The sequence below is a fragment of the Adiantum capillus-veneris genome, chromosome 17 (assembly GCF_014529385.1).
Source record: "Adiantum capillus-veneris isolate H3 chromosome 17, ASM1452938v2, whole genome shotgun sequence".
Taxonomy (NCBI): domain Eukaryota; kingdom Viridiplantae; phylum Streptophyta; class Polypodiopsida; order Polypodiales; family Pteridaceae; genus Adiantum; species Adiantum capillus-veneris.
The window spans coordinates 154,429,330-154,451,671 of record NC_140947.1 but is presented as its reverse complement, the minus strand read 5'-3'; the positions used below and the strand labels follow the sequence as shown (position 1 = coordinate 154,451,671).

At 41.4% G+C, this 22,342-nt stretch overlaps 1 protein-coding gene and 1 pseudogene across 2 annotated transcripts in view; one reads left to right on the top strand and one right to left on the bottom strand.

Annotated features, from left to right (window-relative positions):
* Positions 1 to 9,344: 9,344 nt before the first annotated feature.
* Positions 9,345 to 16,531, bottom strand: LOC147438361 (uncharacterized; annotated as a pseudogene).
* Positions 16,532 to 21,737: 5,206 nt separating this feature from the next.
* ARP2 (actin related protein 2) overlaps positions 21,738 to 22,342 on the top strand; it is a 184,693-nt gene continuing 184,088 nt past the window's right edge. Inside the window, exon 1 of one of the 2 annotated variants that reach the window (XM_086487662.1) lies at positions 21,738 to 21,884. In XM_086487662.1, the coding sequence (XP_086343788.1) occupies positions 21,813 to 21,884 (72 nt within the window). In that variant the 5' untranslated portion in view covers positions 21,738 to 21,812. The remainder of the gene's footprint in view (positions 21,885 to 22,342) is intronic. The other variant, XM_086487660.1, reaches the window with a different exon arrangement.

The following is a 22,342-nucleotide window of genomic DNA, read 5'->3' as shown; positions in this document are numbered from 1 at the left end:
CTCGCGCGCGCGCGCGCGCGCGCGTGCGCGTGTTCGTGCAGGTGATGCTAAGCACTCTATTTTTGGGTGGCGGGAGGCTCAGGTTGAAGCTTTTCTTTCTTGGCCTTTCCCGTTTAGCTCCAAAATTGAACTCCATGCATTTATGCCTTAAGCCTATGTCACACTAGGACACCCGCCCAAGCTCGAAGTGTATCTAGAGGGATGAGGTATGAGCAACATGTTTCTCCCAACAACTCCTAACTAAAAATCTCATTGTGAATTCTTTCACCCATGTGAAGGTCTTCAACGTAAGGCCATAGGACTTCATGGTGCAAGTTTATGTGATTGCATTTGGAGAAAGTCCCTCTCTTTTCATCTGGATAAGATGGCCTAGAGCTTCATTTCCCACAACATAAGCATTACCATGCTCAACGTGTTTCTCCAACAATCCTTGAAGGTGCTAGCATTGGTGATTGCATCTGGAGAAAGGTCTTCCTTTGCATTTGAATAAAGCAACCCAGAGCTACCTTGCCATAGCCATGTTGGGCATATCCGGCCATTAGTGTGGTCTAAGCGAAGGCATTTTGGATAGAAAGCTCATCAAGAACCTTTCGAGCTTTCATGAGGGTACTACATTCCACACAAGAAGCCTATCAAGAAGTTATCCTACTTTCAGGAGTCTCCCTAAATATGCATCTTTCTAAAGCAACCCATCCCCATGCACAAAAATTTTGTTCCCTAGTTGTTTGTGTGCACAGGTACAACCATGCTAATCTTGATATGTCATGCACATGAGAAACCACGGTTGTGAAGAATGTTGAAGTGTGGTGAGGAGAATCTGTCCAAAAATGTGAGCAGAAACTATGTTGAAGTGTGGTGAGGAGAAAGTGTCAAAAACTCGTTTGCATGTGCACATGAGCAAGGTCCAGGTCGCTCACCATAACAATACCAAATCGCAATCATCTTATCAAAATAGGAGAGGCCTTGGGTAGTGAAATCACAAACACAAAAATTCCTCATAGTTAAACTCCATACAAGAAATCCATCAAGAACTCCTTGTGTTTTCATGAGGGTATCACATTTGATACACAAACAACAATGTGTTCCCTAAGTATGCATCCATCAGGATACCACCCATCAACAGCTGTTGAAATACGAGGAGCATGATTTGACAAATCTCCCACCAGGAACATATCAATTAAAGTATCACCAAGCACAAAATCTTTCTCTAACAGATTGTGACCAGCAATCACAAGGTGCATTGTGTCACCCATGTCAACATCTTGCGTAAGGCCACATGCCTTTAAGGTGCCATTGTAGGTGACTCCGCTTGGAGACATGCCTTCCCTTTGTGGTGCAAACAAAACAATGCTTCCTTGCCACAGCCATGTTGACAATACCCTGCAATCAATAGATTCCAAGTGAAACCATTCCAAAGAAGAAGTAACCCACTAAACTAGATATAATCAAATCCTTTCCAAATTATGGTACTTGATCCACCATACTTCAAAGTAAATAGAGCGTAACATATGAGACACATTAAAACAATAATCCAGTGTAACATATGAGACCCATTTTGGAACAATAAATCCCCAAGTTTTTTACAAGAAACAAAAGAAATTCTTCAACAAAACAAGGGAAGTATAAAAGCATAGACAGATTGCCTCCCTTCCAGTACTCACTGGATGCACCCTCTTTGACTCTTACACACTCCGAGATCACCAAGCTCATCCGCCAAGACTTGACTCAGCTAGACACGAGGAGGACATGGATACAGCCAGCACAGGAACTGGGCACGAAGATGGCTTTCTACAGAGAGCATCTCCTCCAGCTTACAGTTGATGGTTTTGTGAGGAGGCCTAGATACATGGACACGCACTTGTCTCATGGGATACAATGTGCTATCGACCAGATACACACATCTTCACACTAGCTGCGGATCGAGATTGGGAGATACAACGGAGTACCAGCAGACGCCAGGAAATGCCCCCTGTGTGACATCGAGCCTGAGACAGAGTTGCACTACACATGCCACTGCCCCGTCTACTACGAGATAAGAGGCCGCTGCCATTGCTTGTTTAGAGAGGGCTTTGGACCATTCTCCAGAGTCATGCAGTACGAGGATCAGAGATGCTTGGGTTTGTTTTTTCTCGAGCTACGCAGACACAGAGAGAGCCTGATGAGAGGAGAGGCTAGCCAGTCTCAGAGACAGATCACAAATTTCTTTAGAGCTACCACTGGACACCCGGAGGAGTTACTACCACAGCAGAGCTCGTCGTCTCACACCAGAGGCACACTATTCGATCGAGCGACTGAGTTGGGGAGATCCAGACGCCCACGACTATGGAGGACTACACAGCATCGGCAGAGGTTGCATCAGAGGATTCGGATCACTTTGGCTCGACATGCACGACGCCCGGTCAGACTACTGACCATGGAGGAGATTGATGAGATCCGCAAGTGACCGATGCTGGATCTCTTGTGATCTAGCTATCCCAGCTAGCTGCTTAGTTCACACCTAGTAGTTTAGGATTCCATAGTATTTTATTGTGACATTTGTCATTTCATTTTTGTCATCTTGTTACTCTGACTTTGTATCACATCCACCACATTGTAACTTTCTGATCTCATAGCACTTTGGCCTTTTGAAGACGTTAATATAACATTTCATTTCTCTCTCTCTCTCTCTCTCTCTCTCTCTCTCTCTCTCTCTCTCCACAGGTTGTTCCCGCTCCATTTCTCCTATTTTCGAGCAGTTTTCACATCAGGTACAACATTTACCATGGCCGACAACAACAACACAGATGTGTTCAAGATGTTTGTTGTTGAGGACAGGTTGGATGGGGACAACTACCCTATGTGGGCTTATATGATGCAACATGTTCTTGTGTCAAAGGGTGTCTGGAACATTGTGCAGGGCATTGATGTACGTAAAGAGCTGGAGTAAAGAGCTGGAGTCGAAGATTATGCATGAGGAAGATGATATGGACACTTTCCTTGCTAGTGTCAAGGATATCAATGAGCAGCTTATTTCTACAGGTGAAGTCATTTCAGACAATTCCCTTGTGCAGACTGTTCTTGATGCCTTACCAGATTCCTACCAGACTTTTGCTAGTACTTGGAGACTGATGACCCAAGGAAATCCTGAAGTTGTCAAGTTTGATGCATTATGCACATTGCTGTTGCAAGAGTCACTTTCTAGAAAAAACGGGACTAGGCAGCGTGCAGTTGAACAGGCTTTTATTGCTTCTCAAAGAAAGGGTGGTAACAGTAATGCAGCCACTTCTTATGGTTCTGCTGCAAGTGGCAAAAATTATGTTCCTTATGCTTCTGCTGGCAGTACTTCGTCTGGTAATTCTGGTGATAAGGAAAAAAAGAAGATGCGTTGCCATTATTGTAAAGCCAATGATCACTTGATCAAGTCGTGTCCTAAGTTGAAGGCCAAAGAGGCTAAGAAGAAAGAGGGTGGTTCCACTGCAAATGTTGATTCCACTACAAATGCAGCCATTGTTGAGTCTTCTGTTAAAGGAGACTGTAATGCTGATGTTGATGCAGAATGGGCTTTTAGCGCAGAGTGCACTTACAATCCTGTTGTCCATGATGCATGCTTGTCAGTTGCTGCACATTCACATGTGTGGTATTTCGACAGTGGTGCTACAAAGCACATTACCTCACATCGTGAATTGTTTACCTCTCTCGAGTCTGTCCCTCATGAAAATTCAGTCACTTGTGCCAACAATGCCTCTTATCCAGTTCAAGGAGTTGGAAAGATTGTGCTTACTGCTGCTAATGGCAGTTCTTTCACACTTGTTGATGCACTTTATGTACCTGGGATCAAGAAGAATCTCTTGTCTGTATCCGCACTTGCTAGACTTGGACTTGTAGTCAAATTTGTGGATGACAGATGTACAGTTCATGATCTCAGTTTTGGTGATGAAATTGTTGCAACTGGCCTTTTGTGTCGTGGGCTGTATAAGCTCACTTTGTATGACAAGTGCGGACAAAATTTTGCAAATGTTGTTGCAGATTCAAGGGCTATTTCATATGCAAAACTTTGGCATGCACGTTTTGGTCATCTGAATTTTGCCAGTTTGCTGCGTTTGCAGAAATCTGATATGGTTGCTTCTTTGCCACCTCTTGAAGCACCTATCAAACATGTTTGTGAAGGCTGTATTTTGGGTAAGATGCAGCGTTCTAAATTTCCAAAGGATGGTTCAGTTCGGGCCACATGCAGGTTGCAGCTTGTGCATAGTGATGTTTGTGGGCCCATGCAAACTCCGTCCTTGGGCAATTACCTGTACTTCGTGACTTTCATTGATGATTACTCCAAGCATGCATGGGTATTTCCGCTTAAAGCAAAGTCCAAAGTTTTTATGTGCTTCAAACAATTTCTGGCTATGGCTGAAAATGTGTCAAAATGTACTATGGGCACCCTCCATTCCGATCGAGGGGGGGAGTATATGTCTCATGAATTTAATGCATTTCTGGCTACTCGTGGGATAAAACACCAATGTACAGTGCCTTATACGCCTCAGCAAAATGGTGTTGCTGAGAGAAAAAACAGGTCACTAATGGAAATGGCACGATGTATGGTCAAAAGTCAAGCTTGACTGCATTCTTTTTGGCTTGAGGCCATCATGTGTGCCACTTATGTACTTAACAGGTGTCCTATGAAAGCTTTGCAGTCAATTACTCCATATGAAGCATGGCATGATAGAAAGCCTTCTATTGAGCACATGCGTGTTTTTGGCTGTTTGGCATATGCTTTGGTGCCACAAGTGCAGTGCAAAAAATTCAATGATAAGGCTGTCAAATGTATTTTTGTTGGTTATAGTGCTGAAAGCAAAGGTTACAGGTTGTATCATCCGCAAACAAAACGTATTCTGGTTTCTTGGGATGTAGTGTTTGTGGAAGATTCTGTTCAGCCCTTGCTGTCATGTACTAGAGACAGTAATGTAAGCTCACAGGACATTTATGACACTTTGTTGCCTCTTTTCAGTGGTGGAAATACGAATGTAAGTTCCAATGAGGCAAATGTATAGCCTATGGGGGTTTCTGAAAATGTTCTAGATCAGCCTATTACTGATGTAGATGTACATGATGTACTTGATGAGGAAAGGGCTGAAAATGAGCAGGCTAGAGGTATGCCAAAATGATTGGTGCACACTTTGCGTGACAGTAAATTGGATGCACCTTTGTCTAGTCGTACTCGTTCAGGCTCTCGCCATGCATCTTATGCATCAGATTGTTATGCTTTGGCTGTGTCTAGCTTACATGATGTTGAGGAGCCTATGACTTTTGATGAAGCACAAAATTCAGAAAATTGGATGGCTGCCATGCAATCAGAATATGATGCACTTATAGAAAATGACACATGGACTTTATGTGATTTGCCTCCTGGCAAAAAGGCCATTGGTACAAAGTGGGTTTACAAGTTGAAATGCAAACCGGATGGTGAGATCGATCGCCATAAGGCTCGACTTGTTGCAAAGGGTTATGCACAGCAAAAAGGCATAGATTATGAAGAGACTTTTGCTCCCACTTGTCGTATGACTACTGTGCGTTTTCTATGTGCATTGGCAGCTCATTTTGGTTGGGATGTACATCAATCAGACATTGTTACTGATTTCTTGAATGGTGACATATTTGAGGAAGTTTATGTAACGCAGCCTCGCGGTTTTGTCATAAAAGGACAAGAGGACAAAGTGTGCAAATGTAACAAGGCTTTGTATGGGTTGAAGCAATCTCCTCGTGCTTGGTATTAGAAAGCTGACACTCATTTGGTCAAACAAGGCTTTTGTAACAGTCCAACAGAAAGCACATTGTATGTAAAGCGTGAGGGTGATGTATTTCTCATCGTGGTTCATTATGTTGATGATTTGCTGACCACTGGACCAAATGAGAGACATATTGCTGAATTTAAGGCTGATTTGAATGCTACTTTCAAGATAAAAGATTTGGGGTTGTTGCATCATTATTTGGGTATACAGTTTAAGCAGTGTGATGGTGGTATTGCCTTGTGTCAGAAAAGTTACATAGAGACATTGCTATGTAAGTTTGGACTTGAGGATTGCAAACCTATTGCCACTCCCATGGAAACGGGTTTGAAGTTGAGTCTACATGATGCTGGTGATCCTGCTGATGTCACTCTTTACCAAACTGTTGTTGGCTGCCTCATTTATGTATGCAACACGAGGCCGGATATTCAGTTTGCAGTCTCACAGGTCAGCAGATTTATGCATAGCCCAGGGTCTAAGCATTGGCAGTTGTCAAGAGGATTTTCCGCTACCTTAGTGGTACTTTACATCTTGGCTTGTTTTATCCCAAGGGGGGATCATTGCCGCCAGACTTACATGCTTTTTCGGACTCAGATTGGGCTGGTTGTTTTGACACGCGAGTGTCCACAAGTGGTTTTTGTTTCATGCTTGGCAGTTCATGTATATCATGGTTGAGCAAGAAGCAACCTACTGTGGCCACTTCGAGTTGTGAGGCTGAGTACAGGGCAGTCTTCACAGCTACGGTTGAGTGTGTATGCCTCAGACGCCTTATGGCTGATTTGGGTGTTGGATAGGACACTGCCAACACTATCTACACTGACAGTCAGAGTGCATTAGCAGTTGCGAGGAACCCAGTTTTTCATGCTCGCACAAAGCACATTGAGGTGCATTACCACTATGTCAGGGAGAGGCTCTCAGCAGGAGAGATAAGCTTGGCTTATGTGCCAACACAGGACAACCTTGCAGATCTTTTCACAAAGGCATTGTCTCATGAGAAGCTTGAAGCTTTCCGCAAAGCTTTGGGCTTACTCCCCTTTGTGGACTGATCCTGTCCTCAGGGCATGGCACTTCCCTTTACTCATGTGCCAACTCTCGTTCACCGCATCACTCCAGGGGGGATTTGTTACCATATACATGTGGTAGTGATGTATGTGAACACACTAGGACCGCCGGGGCATTTTTTCCCTCTTTAGGAGGTTTTTTCCCCCATGCATTGTATATACGCCCATCACTCTAGGGCTATCTATCTTTCTATTGCACACTAAGTAACACACTCTCTATTGTGTGCCTTGAGCTTCCTTCGTCTTCTCCAAGTTGTGTGTGTTTCTCTGCAACCCTAATTCCAACAGGTCCTAGAATTGAGCTTTTAAGTGTGAAACAGTTGAAGAGAGGATATGGAATTTGAAGAAGTGAAAGAGTAAAAAAATAGCAACCAACAATCAAAATACAAGTGAACTTACATAAGGATATATTCTCATTTTGGTCAAGATGTATGCAAATAGGTGATTTTGTTGCATAAGATCGGTGTAATTTCCTACCCTCAAAATGCACATATGTAAGTATATGGTGTGAGGAATCAGGACATCAACCACACATAGCTAGATATGTGGTGTGTCTTCTAGAAGCTCACTATGTTGTGGTAAAGTCATTATGCATGACATGCCAAGGAATTTTGTTGAAAACTTCTATAAGAGAGAACATGCTATTGGAGATCGAGGTGGTTGATTGGAATAGCTAGAATATTTGGTTCAAGAAAAGCTACATCATTGAGCTCTAGCTTGTGTGGAAAGAGTACTATGGTGGAGTTTGTAATATAGTGAAGCATTGAAACAGGTAACAAAGCTAGTCCATCAAAAGAAGCTTGCATGGACAATTGATAGAAATTTGAAAATAATGTAAAACTTGAAACCAAAAGGGTTTTTTTGTTGACAATCACTCATACTATTACTTAGGCTTGGATGAAGTTTATGCAAGACTCAAAGAAGAAGAAGTTGGCCTTGAGCTCGTTATTATACTTGCCAAACTTTGGCGTAGCTTCAACCAAGCGGTGTTGCTCAAAGAGTGCTAATATTTCTTGTAGCATAATATGGCACATGCAATTATGTTAAGGGTGATGGCATGTAGAGCTAAGGAAGGCATGACAAGTTGTTATATTTTATTCTAGAGCTCAATCCCTCTATCAACACCTTGGTCCTGCAAAGGCAATACAGTGTAACAAAAATAAACACAAAAGAAGATAAAAGCTAATGTCAAAAGTTGAATTAACTCTGCAAAAATAAAGCAGCTAGAATTGCTTGTGTTAGAGCCTAGTCCAAAAATAGTTAAAAAGTGCTTGCAATATCATGAACGATTTCGACTATATGGCAAGTGTAATGTAAATTATGACTTGCAAGCAACCTTGCATCACAACACATGCAGATGGATGCCTTAAAGCTTCATAACCCGCTCATTGCACTTGACTTGCTTTCTTCAGTACATTAAGCTAGAGTTTCAAGACATGGAGCCATACACTATCAAGCCACATTTGAGTTGCCTTAATACACTACTCTAAACATGCCTAAAGGGCCTATCTTTCCCCTTTCTGCAACTTCACCTAACTAGATATTTGTGCATGTTCACTAGAAGTTCATGATGTTAAGGACTCTATCAAATACAATGAGAAAGAATATAATTTCCTACATAATAAAATGTACAAAATGTTGTGCTTTTGTTAACAAACAGACTATCAAGAGAAATGTATAGGAAACCAATTCTAATCTTAGATTTTCATTGTAAATGCTTAGTAGTAGATAGTTACCATGTTCTAAGTGTGAACTTGTATACTTGCTATTCAGTAATTGTGTTGGACCTAGGATTTGCTGGCTCTAACTAGTAACCACATAGCTACTATAACAAAACTCTAGAGGCACCTTGAGATTGCTTGTCCCATCGAGCAATTTTTAACTTACCATATAGAAACTCAGAATTTTGCTCTTTGTAGCTAGCAACTCTACAAACTTACTATATAGGAAACCCAACGGAGCTTATAAAGTGCTAGTTTCATCTAGCAATTACTAACTTACCATATAAAAAAATTGGAATTTCCTACTTGGATCTAGCAACTCGACATACTTACCATTTAGAAAATCTAGAGGCACTTTGAATTTGCTAGTTCCATATAGCAAACTACAACTCACCATATAGGAAATTCTGTAAAATAATAATTTTGCTAGATCCATCTAGAAAAAAGCTCTAAAGTTTCTAGTTCTATCTAAGAAGTACACAAAACTCAATGGGTGTTGCTATATGGTAACATGTCCAAAGTTCCTTGTGAGGCCATTGCCGCCCTTTCTCAAACACCATAAGCGTTTTTTTTTTCTGGTAGTTGTAGGGAGTGGCGCAGAGCCCTCAGAGCTAGGAGGGTAGCAAATGCTGTTCTCTTTTGACGCCTGTATAGGCCAGTGGAGCACGCTCACAGTCGGGAAGGGTAGCAGATCAAAGGACGGGGGAGGATTGACGCCCTGAGAGCTAGGAGGGTAGTAGGTATTGTTTTCTTTCCACACCTCCAAGGGCCGATGGAGAGCACTCCCATTTCACCTCGTGCCTGCATCCAAATCAAATCTGCAAGTTGCCTGGCTGCACCTTTCTTTCTTTGTTGACGAAAACTCCAAGCCCTCCAAATACTGTGGATGGCGCCACTGTCAGGAGCATGTCACACTGCAAGTGAGCGCTAGCGGTCACTTGTATTAAAGGCACCCACAAGTGACAAGATGCGAAGTGGCCAACACACATTGCTTCCCTGGTGAGAGGCTTTCTCATCCTTATTTGTTGCTTGCTTTACGTTGTCCTCTATTGTTTCCTCCCGAATGCAATTAGACCCATAAACTTTGAACTCAGCTACAGCGAGTTCAAGCCCGATGTTTAGTGGTTTTCGACTCTCATTACAAATCTTGTGACGAATGAGACACTACCAAGCTGCAGCATCTCCGTAGAGTTGCCTCAACCTCGGCATTAAGAGCTTGATTTGCACAAGAGTCATTGCGAGTGAAGGCTCCGTTGATGATTTGTGGAGGCCGCTCGGAGTCACCTACCTGGCAGTTCTTCCACAGTGCTGCTTCAAGCTCCCCATCCAACCACCTGCTACTGGGCCCCCAGCTTGCTTCATCTCTAACCTCCTCCCACTACCTGTTTTCTCCTTCTGCTCCTAATTCCTTGTGACCGCTCACGCCTCCCATAGCCATGTCTCCGGGACTATATCCAAAGACACTTTCAGTGTCTCCAAATCTGATGATCTTCTCCTTGACAATGCCTCACTTATAAGATGAAGCTCATCGTTGTGCTCTTCCAGAATGCTGTTTTCTACACAAGCAGTATGCCCTCCCGCCACCACCTTCACTTCTTGTGTAGCTGAAGATGCCTTTGTATCCTCTGCTCGATTGCTTGAGCTGCGTGACAAGCTACGAGGGACATACTTGCAGCGTTGCAAGTCTGATTTTGTCGCATTGGACAGCTTTGCTAGGTCCTCTACTGAGATGAGAACAGAAGGCTGCCATTTTGCATCCATATTGGCAGTTGTATGATCTGCGTAGTCCGATGGCTGCAGCTGGCCGTTGTCATCTATAACATCTTCACTTTTTCTTCTGCAATGTACAGGTGCACTAGAGGTGCTACGCATCAAGGTGATTTTAATGGAAGGGGGAGGCACCAAGACTCGCAGATGCTACTTTGCTTGACATGAGTAAAAGCGCATTTGTTGGGGGTGGTTCTGCTTCAAAGATGTCCTCTTCTTCAACGCTAGTTTGATCCTCTGCAATCTCCTTGCCTTGTAAAGCCTCTAGTTTAGAGTTAGAACCCGGGATGCCCACACAGAGATGGTTTCTTGCGGGACAGGTAAAATCTCTCCATGAATTTCCTCCGCTTTTAAGCCATTCTTACCAACAGCCTGACACTTCGCCACCACTACTAGCCTCTGGAAATCTTTGCAACCACATTTTCGCTGTTGCTTCCCCTCATCCTCCCTTTGGATGAACACGAGTGACTTTGCAAACACAGTTCCGCTGCTCTTCTTGTCACCTCGGAAGGATGGCAAGCTCCCATATGAATCACAGGGGAGTCCAAAGCACGAGAAATCCCTTGCAAAGGTCGGGCACACAGACTCTTTCTTTCCCTCTGCATGTTGATGAAAACTCCTAGCCCTCGGAATATTGTGGATGGCGCCACCGTCAGGAGCATGTCACACTGCAAGTGGGCACCAGAGCCCACTTGTACGTGACCGGGAGGGGGGGGGGTTTCGGGCCTCAGGACTAAGTGGCACGGGCATGGGAGGGTGGGATCTACGGAGGGGGCATTGTGGGTCGTAGATCCCAAATGTGGGTACTTTAGATTACTTTAGTAATTTAAGGTAAAAAGTAATTTAGGGTACCCACATTTCGGCAGTACGTCGGATTTGAACCGGAGATCTCACGCATGAGAGACGTCTATCTTAACCACTACGCCATGTGTGCGTTGTGAAACATGGGAGCCCTAATTTATTTAAAACATGTAAATTAGGGACGGACGTCGAAAGTAAATTAGGGTACCCTACATTACTTTTTAAGGTACTTTTTAAAGTAATGTAAGGTACTCTAATTTACTTTTGACGTCGCCACTGGAATCTACGGCCCACAATGCCCCCGTCGTAGATCCCACCCTCCCATGGCCGTGCCACTTAGTCCTGAGGGGGATGGGGGGGTGGTAACTGGCAAGGCGGTAAATGTGTGTGTCCAGTGACAAGATCCGAACCGGCCAACACGTATTTGAAATGAGCTGACTTCACTTTTCCCCATCATCATCGTAATATTGATAATGTTGTACTGATTGTGCAGGGTGGCGTGATCAAGCAAGAGGTTCATGCATGTAGAGTAGAGGTAGAAGAAGGTGTAGGGAATGGTCCGATACTGACCATTCCCTGTTTTCAGAGCGGCGATCGTCGACGCAGAGCCGGGAGCCATGGCGGGAGCCCTAAAAACAAGGAATGGTTAGCAGGGGACCATTCCCGGCCTTCAAGGTCAAGGGGAGGAGGACCAGTTAACGCAATCAATGCTGCAGACAACACATGCAATCCTCAATTCCGTGAGCTAATGTGGACAGCCATGATTGCCTTGCAGTGCTAATATTCTTGACGCTTAGTTGTCTGCAGTTCGCAGCATTCTGTGTGCTGACTTGTAGTGGTATGATTGGCTTGTCACTTACACAAATTACACGTGCTTGACGTGGTGGCCATCCGTTGATTGCAAGTAGACATTCTGCCTGAGAAAGTACAGCAAATGGAGGGCTTGCCCTCCAATGCCTAACCTTGAAGGGAAATTTATAAACACATGCGCTTACCTAAAGCTCCATCACCATGCATGGCAAAGGCATCGAACAATATATTCTAATTTGCCATTTCGTGCAATTGCCAAAAAGCCATCACACTTCTTGCTCTCCTAAACTTCTATCTAGATTAGGTAAGAGCAGTTTCGCAGGGGTGTCGTGCTACCCTTGCCTGCAAGTGTCAGCAAACGAAGCTTGCAAAACCCAACTCTGCCGAAATTGGTAGAGTGGGCAAACCCAGTCTCCTACCCGTGCTTCGTACATCATTGGATATTTCACGTGCAAAAGCCGTTAAGCATAAAATGCCAAAATTGCTTACGAGCGGCAGGGGATCTACCCCAGCCGTGCGGACACGCCCTAAGTGGGCACCGTCACAAAAATTATAATCAGTCATATAGCTTAAGCAGACCAATCATTGCATTATCGATTAATGGCATATACGGTTACAGCTATTACAATTAACTGCCCTTTTTTTTCAAGATATTTCCTCATGTGAAAAGAATCTAGCTCAGTATTTTGACTTGCAACTATGATTCCCTTCACATTCACACATGGAGTGTGGAGTGTGGGCGGACGTGTATACATGTCTTCATTTGTCTGTTTATGCGTACGTCCTTTTCACACACACCAATTGTTTATGCTCGAAAAATACATTTTTCCTAAGTGGTGAAAATAAGGGTGAACTTAAAATTTTCCCGGTGTTAAGGTCAAATATTGAAGCTTTTGCCAGTAATTACACTAAATTTGTGTAAATTTTCCGGTTTTCTTTTTGCCGATTCGCTTGCATGAGCTAGTTTAGAGGATTGTGCCTACTCACCCACACCTCATGTCCGCAGGGGTTGAACCATAGTGGGTGTGCCTAAAGGCCCTCACCTTAACCACTAGGACAACACCCTTTGGAGGTAATTACACTAAAACGTGCCTAAATTTCCCAATTTTCTTAAAGGTAAGCTCAAAATCTAACCAAGATTTTACAATTTCAACCGTTTAAAATACATAGGAGCCCGGTTTTTCTCTAACACGAGAGAGAGAGAGAGAGAGAGAGAGAGAGAGAGAGAGAGAGAGAGAGGTATATATATATACACATGTGTGTGTGTGTGTGTATATATACACACACACACACACACACACACACACACACACATATATATATAGATAGATAGAGAGAGAACGGGGGGGGGGGGGTAATTACAGAATAGAATCCCTCATTTTTGTTGGATTTTATTCACTTTTCACCCTCCATGATATAACTATTCCTCCTTAATTTTCCCCTTTCCAATCACTTGAAAGTGACATGTGAAGCATGGTTTCCATTCTACTTGTGGTTGTGCATGGGGTAAGATGTATTTTTAGATATATAGATGCATAAACCTCACACTAGAGTCATATATCTTTTGAGGTTTGTATTTGTGGACCTCCTTGTTGCAATCAAGATCCAAAGTGATTTTGATTGATTCTAGTACAATATCCTTTTGCATTTTTTGTGTACTGTGTGAGAGATGGTCCTACCAAGGAAGAATGTGAAGTTCCAACAACGTGCTTGAAGCTCCAGTGAACCCTCAACCTATGTCAATGGTGAATAAAGTTGATGATGGTCACTCTCAACTACATGTTGTTGTTGCATCCACACCTGTCTTAGTGAGTCGAATTCTTAGTTTTTTCATTGCTCATACTAAATTTGACCTTATTATGGGAAACTTGGAATATCCCAAAAATGATCAAGAAATAGATTATCATCATGAGAGACAAGCATCTATTTTTTAAATCAAGTTGAAAAGGTGTTTTAACATAAGGCAAACCTATTTTATCACTACTAAAAGCCATCCCTTGAAAAGGAAGTTACTGATAAGGCCTAGATAGAACTCGTGATTAGCGAGGACATATCATGGTTAGCGGAGAATAAGTTGTGGTAAGCAGACCTTGTATCTCACCGCGAGTGAGTGCCCCTAGTGACTAGCAAAAGGGAAAGATATTGATAGCTTCATCAGTTAACAAAACAATAAAACCTTTGTATAGGCTACTGGTTAAAAAGAGAAATTCTACGGGTAGTGGAAAGCTCATAACAATGGATATTTCATTTGGTTAAAGGATGGGATTGTCTTCATGAGAACATATTTGAGAAGCAATTGCATGGGTGATGTTTGCAAGGCTCTAGGAATGAAAATGTGGTGAAAATTTATAAAGGAACCCTCATCGTATATAAAAAACAATGTAGTAGTAATTAAAAAACAAAAAAGAGTGGGTGAGTGCAGGGTGGCAAGTGGGAGACTAATATCGTGGAACTACAATGTAGTAATTAAAAAACAAAAAAGAGTGGGTGAGTGCAGGGTGGCAAGTCGGAGACTAATATCGTGGAACTATGTGTATGGATTGATGGACTCAATTAGTCATGTACTTTTCACAAGACTAGCTCTTAATTAAGGTTAAGTCTCTCACCATCTAGAAGTTTATGGGTGGTGGTCGTGCTTCTTAAAAGAGGGGAAAAAGGAATCAACTATAGATCCTAAGTATGTAGAGAGTTTAATCTAGATGTGATAGGATTTAGCTCCTATCATAACCTTTGGGTTATCGACTTGGCTTGTGGTGTAGGACCTTGGCATCCATGACCATGAAGGATGGAGGCTTCCCTCACTTCTATTGCTCATATCCTTGCTTCTCTAGGTTGGAGTAAAGTGTCTTCAATGGAACCTAAGAAAAAAAGGAACGAGTAACTATCAAGTTTTCCCAATCTTTGGGTTGGGAACCTTACACCCTCCCCCTATAGACTTTGTTATCCCCGCTCACTAGCAAGGAAGTAGGTGATACACATCCACTGTGTTCTCTAATGTATGTATCTAACTTCTTGTTTGCTACCAGGAAAAATATGACTGAAGTGATAACGTGCATCAATGTGTTTTATCCTTGCATAAAACAACAGTTTCTTAGCCAAGGGAATAGCACTCTAACTGTCACAATGAAGAACTAGTATATTTTGCTCTAGTCAAAGATCTCCCACTAGACGAGTAAGCCATATAGCTTCTTTGCATGCTTCACTCAAAGTGACATATTATGACTCTTTAGTGATACACATCCACTGTGTATCACTAATGTATGTATCTAACTTCTTGTTTGCTACCAGGAAAAATATGACTGAAGTAGGTGATACACATCCACTGTGTTCTCTAATGTATGTATCTAACTTCTTGTTTGCTACCAGGAAAAATATGACTGAAGTGATAACGTGCATCAATGTGTTTTATCCTTGCATAAAACAACAGTTTCTTAGCCAAGGGAATAGCACTCTAACTGTCACAATGAAGAACTAGTATATTTTGCTCTAGTCAAAGATCTCCCACTAGACGAGTAAGCCATATAGCTTCTTTGCATGCTTCACTCAAAGTGACATATTATGACTCTTTAGTGGAAATTGATGTAGTAAGTCTTGAAGAACGGATCTCCAAGAAATAACAGAACTAGCAAAAGTGTAGATCCAACGAGTCATTGATTTACAATTGTCAACACATCATGCATAATCATTGTCAGCATATCCCCAAATGGATAACTCTTCACGATCATCACATAATTGTCTCTCCGATGTGCCACTCAAGTATCTGAGAATCAATTTGAAAGCATCCCAATGATTCTTTCCCGGATTGGACATATACCTGCTCACAACTCCCACTACATATGCAATGTCAGGTCTTGTAGCCACCTTGGCATACATGAGGGTGCCACAAACTAAAGCATAAGGAACCTTAGCCATTGCGGCCTTTTTCTCAACAGATTTGGGACAATAATTCTTGCCGAGTTTCAAATATGCAAGCAATGGAATAGTCACTGACTTCCCCTTCTGCATATTGAAATGATCAACAATTTTTGCACATACTCTTTCTGAAACATGTATAACAATTTGTTCTTACAATCTCAAGTAATGTGCATACCCAAAATATGATTAACATCACCCAAATCAACACAATTAGTTGTCCATTCTATGGTATTTTCACATAAAGACACGGATCCTCAATACTACGGGAAAATGCTTGGGACTTCATAAAAGCATCAAACTTATGATACCACTGCCTGGGTACTTGCTTTAGACCATAAAGACTCTTCTTTATTCGGCGCACCAAATGTTCCTTGCCTTTTTGCACAAGCCCTTCAAGTTGCTGCATAAAAATTTCCTCATCAAGATTGCCATGTAAGAAATATGTTATGTGAACTAGCTCCAAGTCCACTGTGTAGCAACTAATCCAAGCAAAAATATTAGCATCTCCATCTTGACCACTGAAGAAAAGATTTCCTCAAAATCTATGTTATATTCTTTCTTGAATCCTTTAGCTACTAACCGAGCTTTGTATGTTCCAACATTTATAGACCCATTTATGAGGCAATGCTTTCTTACCTTTTGACAATGGAGCCAAATCCCAAGTAATGTTCTTTTTGATGCTTGATAGCTCACTTTTCATTGCAAGTTTCCACTGAATATTATCCTTGGCTAGTTGTCCTTTTTGTAGTAAGAAGGTGAGCCTCTATCTATAAGCGAAACACAAAATCCACGTCAGGAATGAACAACTATAGCGGATGCAAGGCTCTCTTAGAGTTTCTTAGCAGACTAGTATTAGCTTGCTTAGTAGCTCTATCATCTAGAGCGCTCACTTGTGGAACAGTATGCTCTTGAGCTGTCTGTATAGGAGGTGTTACATCAGAGAATGTGACCTTTCAGAATTCAACCTCTTTTACTAGCTATCTATGCATCTTAGTCCTGCTATGGATAACATATCAACTCTTTGGACCCACAAATGATAGCCAAACTGACCATCCATAGCCAATAAAGATGCATTCTCAAGATTTTGGATCTAGCTTAGAAATGAAAATCCTTAGGTACATGTGCATAAGCTTCACAGCCAAATGTCCTGAGTTTGTCATACAATAACTTATGTCCTAACCATAACTCCTCAGGCACATGAAATTGCAATGATGCATGTGGTGATCTATTGATCAAATAAACTGTTGTGTAAAGCACTTTTGCAAAACCTTGTATCAAGTTTGCATAGATAGCATATACATGAATCTATCTTGAATCGTCTTGCTCATTCTCTCACCAACACCGTCTTAAGCTGGGGTATAAGGAACAGTGAACTCATGCTTAATTCCTCTTCTTGTGAAAAAGTTAGCAAACTCTTTACATATGTATTCTCCACCATTGTCTAAGCATAAAGCCTTTAGCTTCTTACCAAACTGAGTTTCAACACTTGACAAGAATCTCTTAAAGCAAGAGAACGTCTCATCCTTCAACTTTAATGCATAAGCCCAAACTTTGTGTGTTGCGTCATCTATGAATATCAAAAAATAAGATGAGCGACCAAGGGACGGAGTCAGCATGAGGCCGCATATATCACTATGTACAAGCTCTAAGGGTCTCCTCTTTTGCTCAAAATGACATATTACAAGGAGCACGTGTTTGCTTCCCATAATGACAATGCTCACAAAAATGAAAATTCAAAAAACAAAGATAAACCAAGAAAATAGTCCAAACAAGAAAGATTTTTTATTCCTTTTTTGGACATATGTCCCAAATATCTATGTCGCTACAAAGCCACATTTGGCAAGTTGATTACCAAAAGAACATTGTTTTTGTTAGACACATAAAGAGGATACAAAGAGAGAACTTTAGAACCACTAGCAAGCAACAAGTTGCCTTCGGATATATGTGAGGATTACTGACAGAAAGCGACTTTATAACCCAAATCATCAAGTCTTGCCAACTGAAATCAAATTGTGAGTCAAACATGGCACATGACGAACATTGTGAATGACAAATCTAGTGTCATTCAACAAAACCATAGTAATGTCACCAATGCCAACTATGTCACAAGCATAGCAATGTGACGGAACCAACAATCTCTTTATAATGAGTAAACCACTCCTTGTGTGGGGTCACATGAAGAGATGCACCAAAATCCAAGATCCGCTTATTGACACTTCACCACTGACTAGAAATTTGTTTGACAACAAACTTTGTAAACATAGAGTCTCTTGTGTATCATATAACACATCCATAGACTTTGTTAACAAATTGATGTCGTGTGCGTCATCATAATCAATGACTAGATTGATTTCTTAGAATTTCATTGAAATTTTACTCTTTTCCTCTTTCCCATTATTGTCATTGCTTTTGCTTTTGCCTTTCTCACGTTTCTATGCATGACAACCTTTCTTCATGTGGCGATACTTCTCACACAACTTACATTGAATGCCCTTTTTACTACGAGACTTTGATCTATCACATGATTTATCTCTCTTGCCATATTTTCCATATTCAGATTGCCAAGAACAACCTTTCCTTTGTTTGCTTTCTTTTTGCACATAGTGAGCTTTGCCATGATGTGAGCTATCCATAGTCTTACAATGCACTTCTTCTAAAAGAAAAGAACTAGTGATATGATTGTACACTAGCGTGCCATTTGGTGCAGAATTATGAAGAATAGTACAAAATGTATTCCACAACGGTGGCAATGAGAAAAGCAAGTGGATATGCACTTCTTCTAACTAAAGGAAGAGAACTAGTGATATCGTTGTACACTAGCGTACCATTTGGTGTCGAATTATGAACAATAGTACAATGTATCCCACGGCTATGGAAATGAAAAAATCAAGTGGATAGCTTATCTCATCATCTATCTTCATCTCTTGCGCACGAATGAAGTATTTCTCCAAACACTCCCAATTTGAGCAATATCTCCTAATTAAGTGGGCAACCCACTTTGGTGAGACTCAATCAATGGCACATAGACTATGAAGGGACTACACTATGATATGGTCAACTAAGAGCTTAATGGGAAAAGGAGGTACCAATCTTCTCAAGGTACTAATCCCAATTATTGGATACGTGAGAATATAACAATGAGACACTCATAATGAGTGAATTTTAAAGTTCCATAGCTTGTATTAATAATCAAACCGATTATAAAGGGGTCCTTATATAAGATATGGGATGCATATGGGGCTGAAAACTCACCTCACTCTTCTAGGAGATGATTGTTGACTCTTGCACATGGCTTTGGATGCACTCCAAATGTAATCACCTATACATGCATCTTGAAGGTGTGTGGTATTAGTCAAGAACTTGAGAGAGGTAGAAAGGTTTAGGATGACATTGCTTGTTGAGGGTGGTTAGAAAAAGATATCATGAATGGAAAGTTAGGATGAGATTGCTAGTTAGAGTTGGTTGGAAAAGGATGTTGTGCATGGAAATGCTTTGTTCCACATGTACTAAAATGAGGTACACTTACACTTGGTGCACATGAGGTTTTTTGATCAGTTTACTATCCAAACTATTTCCTTTTGGATTGCATAGATTGAAAATATGCGTACCCAATTGAGGCAAAGTCAAAAAGCTCCAAGTTGTTTTCATATGTGCATAGTGTGGGATTCTCATGGTTATATGTATTACATGTGATGCTCTTCATTAAGTACAAGGCTCATGATGACTTTTCAAGGCATGCCCTGTTAGATCATACTGTAGTGTAGGCAATCCACTAGTTGACATCTATGCCAAGTATCATGCTCTTTCTTGAGCTGAATTTTTTTTGAGAAGGAAACATTATCCCCTTGGAGTTCTTTGGTTTGAAGGTTATTTCATAATGGGAAGGGCCACATGCTCTATAATGTTTTGAGAAAATGCAACATGATGACATCCCTCTAGATGTAGCGACAAATGTGTGCACCGCAAGAGGATGTGCTCTAATTGGAGCCATTGGCTAGGGAAAGTGAATATGCCATGAGATTATAGGCTAGTGGTTTTAGAGCAAGACATAATGTAGTGCTGGTCCGCTTGTGGACAGATATGCCAAGTGTGGCGCTCTTTGCCTCGCAAAAAGTGTCTTAGAGAATCCCTCCCTTCTAAAATATCTTGTCGTGGAACACTTTGTCTATTGTGATAGCCTAAAAGGCTTTTTTCTTAAGGATAATAAGGATGATGGTAAGGCACTTTAAGCAGTACTATTAGTAGTATAATTATGTAGGGTTTTCAACAAGCATTGGCAACACTCCTAATAAAACCAATAGGATGGCAAATCAAAAGAAACTAAGATCCCTATCCTCATGTGTCCTATGTGCCCCCCAATAAGACCCAATTTGAGCAAAAGAAGAATAGGGGTGATGAGTGATTGCCACCACAAGAAAGACCATCATTGCAATCAACAAAGACCATAGTTGACGATGTTAGGACTTGAAAGAACACCAGGAGAATGACGAGGAAGGAATGAATTATCCTTCAACACTGTAGTAACTTCTCCTAAAGATTGGGAAAATCTTTGAGGCTACAAAACCTCAAGATACTATCAACACAAAAGGTGCATTGATACTCATTATTTTGATATTATTTATGTGTCCTCAAAAGTACTTAGCTCAATTTATATCATCTTCACATCAAAGCAATCAATTTACATCATATGTATTTGAAAGGTTGTATATGAAGATGACAAGGACTCAAGGAGTGAGGGGATAGTTGGCTTCTATGATGTCCAATAAATGGGTACATGGAGAGTTGGATACTTGATGGCATCCATATCAACAAGATTCTCACAAGCCTAGATAAGATTAAATGGATTCTTCTTTGTACAACTGCAATAATTCTATAACAAGAAAGTCTCTCCAACAATGGAGGAAGCATAAGTCTCCCTTTAATACTAGTCGGAAATAAAAGAGCGAAGGGCACATTTCCTATGGGATTGTAGATAATGTTGAGGACGATGCCAATTCCATGCCATACCTGCATATTTTCATGGGCACAAGTATCCCCATACACGATATGCATATCTCTACATCTTTAAATATAATAATTTGCAAATTCTTTTTCTTCGCACATCGGCTAACGCCAACTCGGCTAACGCCAAATTCCAATTGGAAAATCTTCGTGGAACGGTGCTACAACATGAGATCAAAGGTACACTTCTACTGCGGTTTTTGAAGTGGCACCATTTGCACATTAAATCAATCAAGGCAACCATTTGTGGCATGTAAGTGGCAAAGGCTTTAGTGTTTGGTTGGTCTCTCCCTCTCTCTCTCACTCTCACTCTCTCTCTCTCACACACACACACACACACACACTTTTTTTTTTGTAAATCGATTTGATTAGTTTACTAGTGGGAAACCTCAAAGCGAGGAAAACCCACTAAAAGATTCATATACAAGGGGAAGAACACATAACTACTCAGCTGTATAGAGTAGCTAAAAACATTCATAAGAAAGCTGATGCATCTTTGAGGTGATATCACCAACTTCCAAAGCAAACCGTAACGATTGCCTAAGAGAAAGCTTGAAGAGAGGGAATGGGTATGCATGAGTACGATGGAACATGTAAGCATTACGCTGACTCCACAAAGTCCAGTAAGCCCAGTATCTGACCCACATAAAGAAGACCGCAAAACGCTGCAGTGACGGTAAAAAAATGCCAAATGCCCAAAACCTTTTGTGAAAGACAACCCCAGGAAAACAGAACCGCATACAGACTGACACACGATGAAGGAAGTCTCTATACACACACACACACACACACACACATACATTTACACCCCCCCTCAGAACTAGTATTCAAATTCTTTAACATTTCTTTCTTGTTGTACTTTACTATTTTGAGATCACATTATAAGCATCGAAAATAGGTTTTATTTGCTGGGAATATTAAATGGAAAATCTAAAATCCCTGAACTACAATGGGCGATCTGCCATGTATTTGATGACGAGATGGCGCAACAGAGGAATGGTGCAGCTCATCACGTGTCCAACGATGTTATTGTGTGCGACACTGGCACAGGGGTACAAAATCTTCTCTCTCTCTCTCTCTCTCTCTCTCTCTCTCTCTCTCTCTCTCCGCGCGCGCTCGCCTAAAAACAACCCAAAACCTCATTCTTTTCAACCTCATTGAAGGTCATTTTGTGGTTTGGGGTGACTGATCTCGGAAGTTGTCACATCCTTTTTTTGGTCTATAATTCTTTTTCTGTGAGAGAAAATTTTATATCCCCCCTGCAATATGAGTTTTGGCTCATTGATGGATCATATATTTTATCAGTAAGCTCTACGGAGGGCAAGCGATATGCCCAGGTTGTGCTGTTCTGCTCTGAATTTACTCTTTGGCTCTGTTGCTCTTGTGTCCTATGGAGTGGCTATGCCATGTCATCAAGTTGTAACATACCTCACCAAAGCTGAGCAGACACTGTTAACATGCAATCAATTCATGAGTATTTTCTGAAATGATTGCTTTGCAATAACAGAGA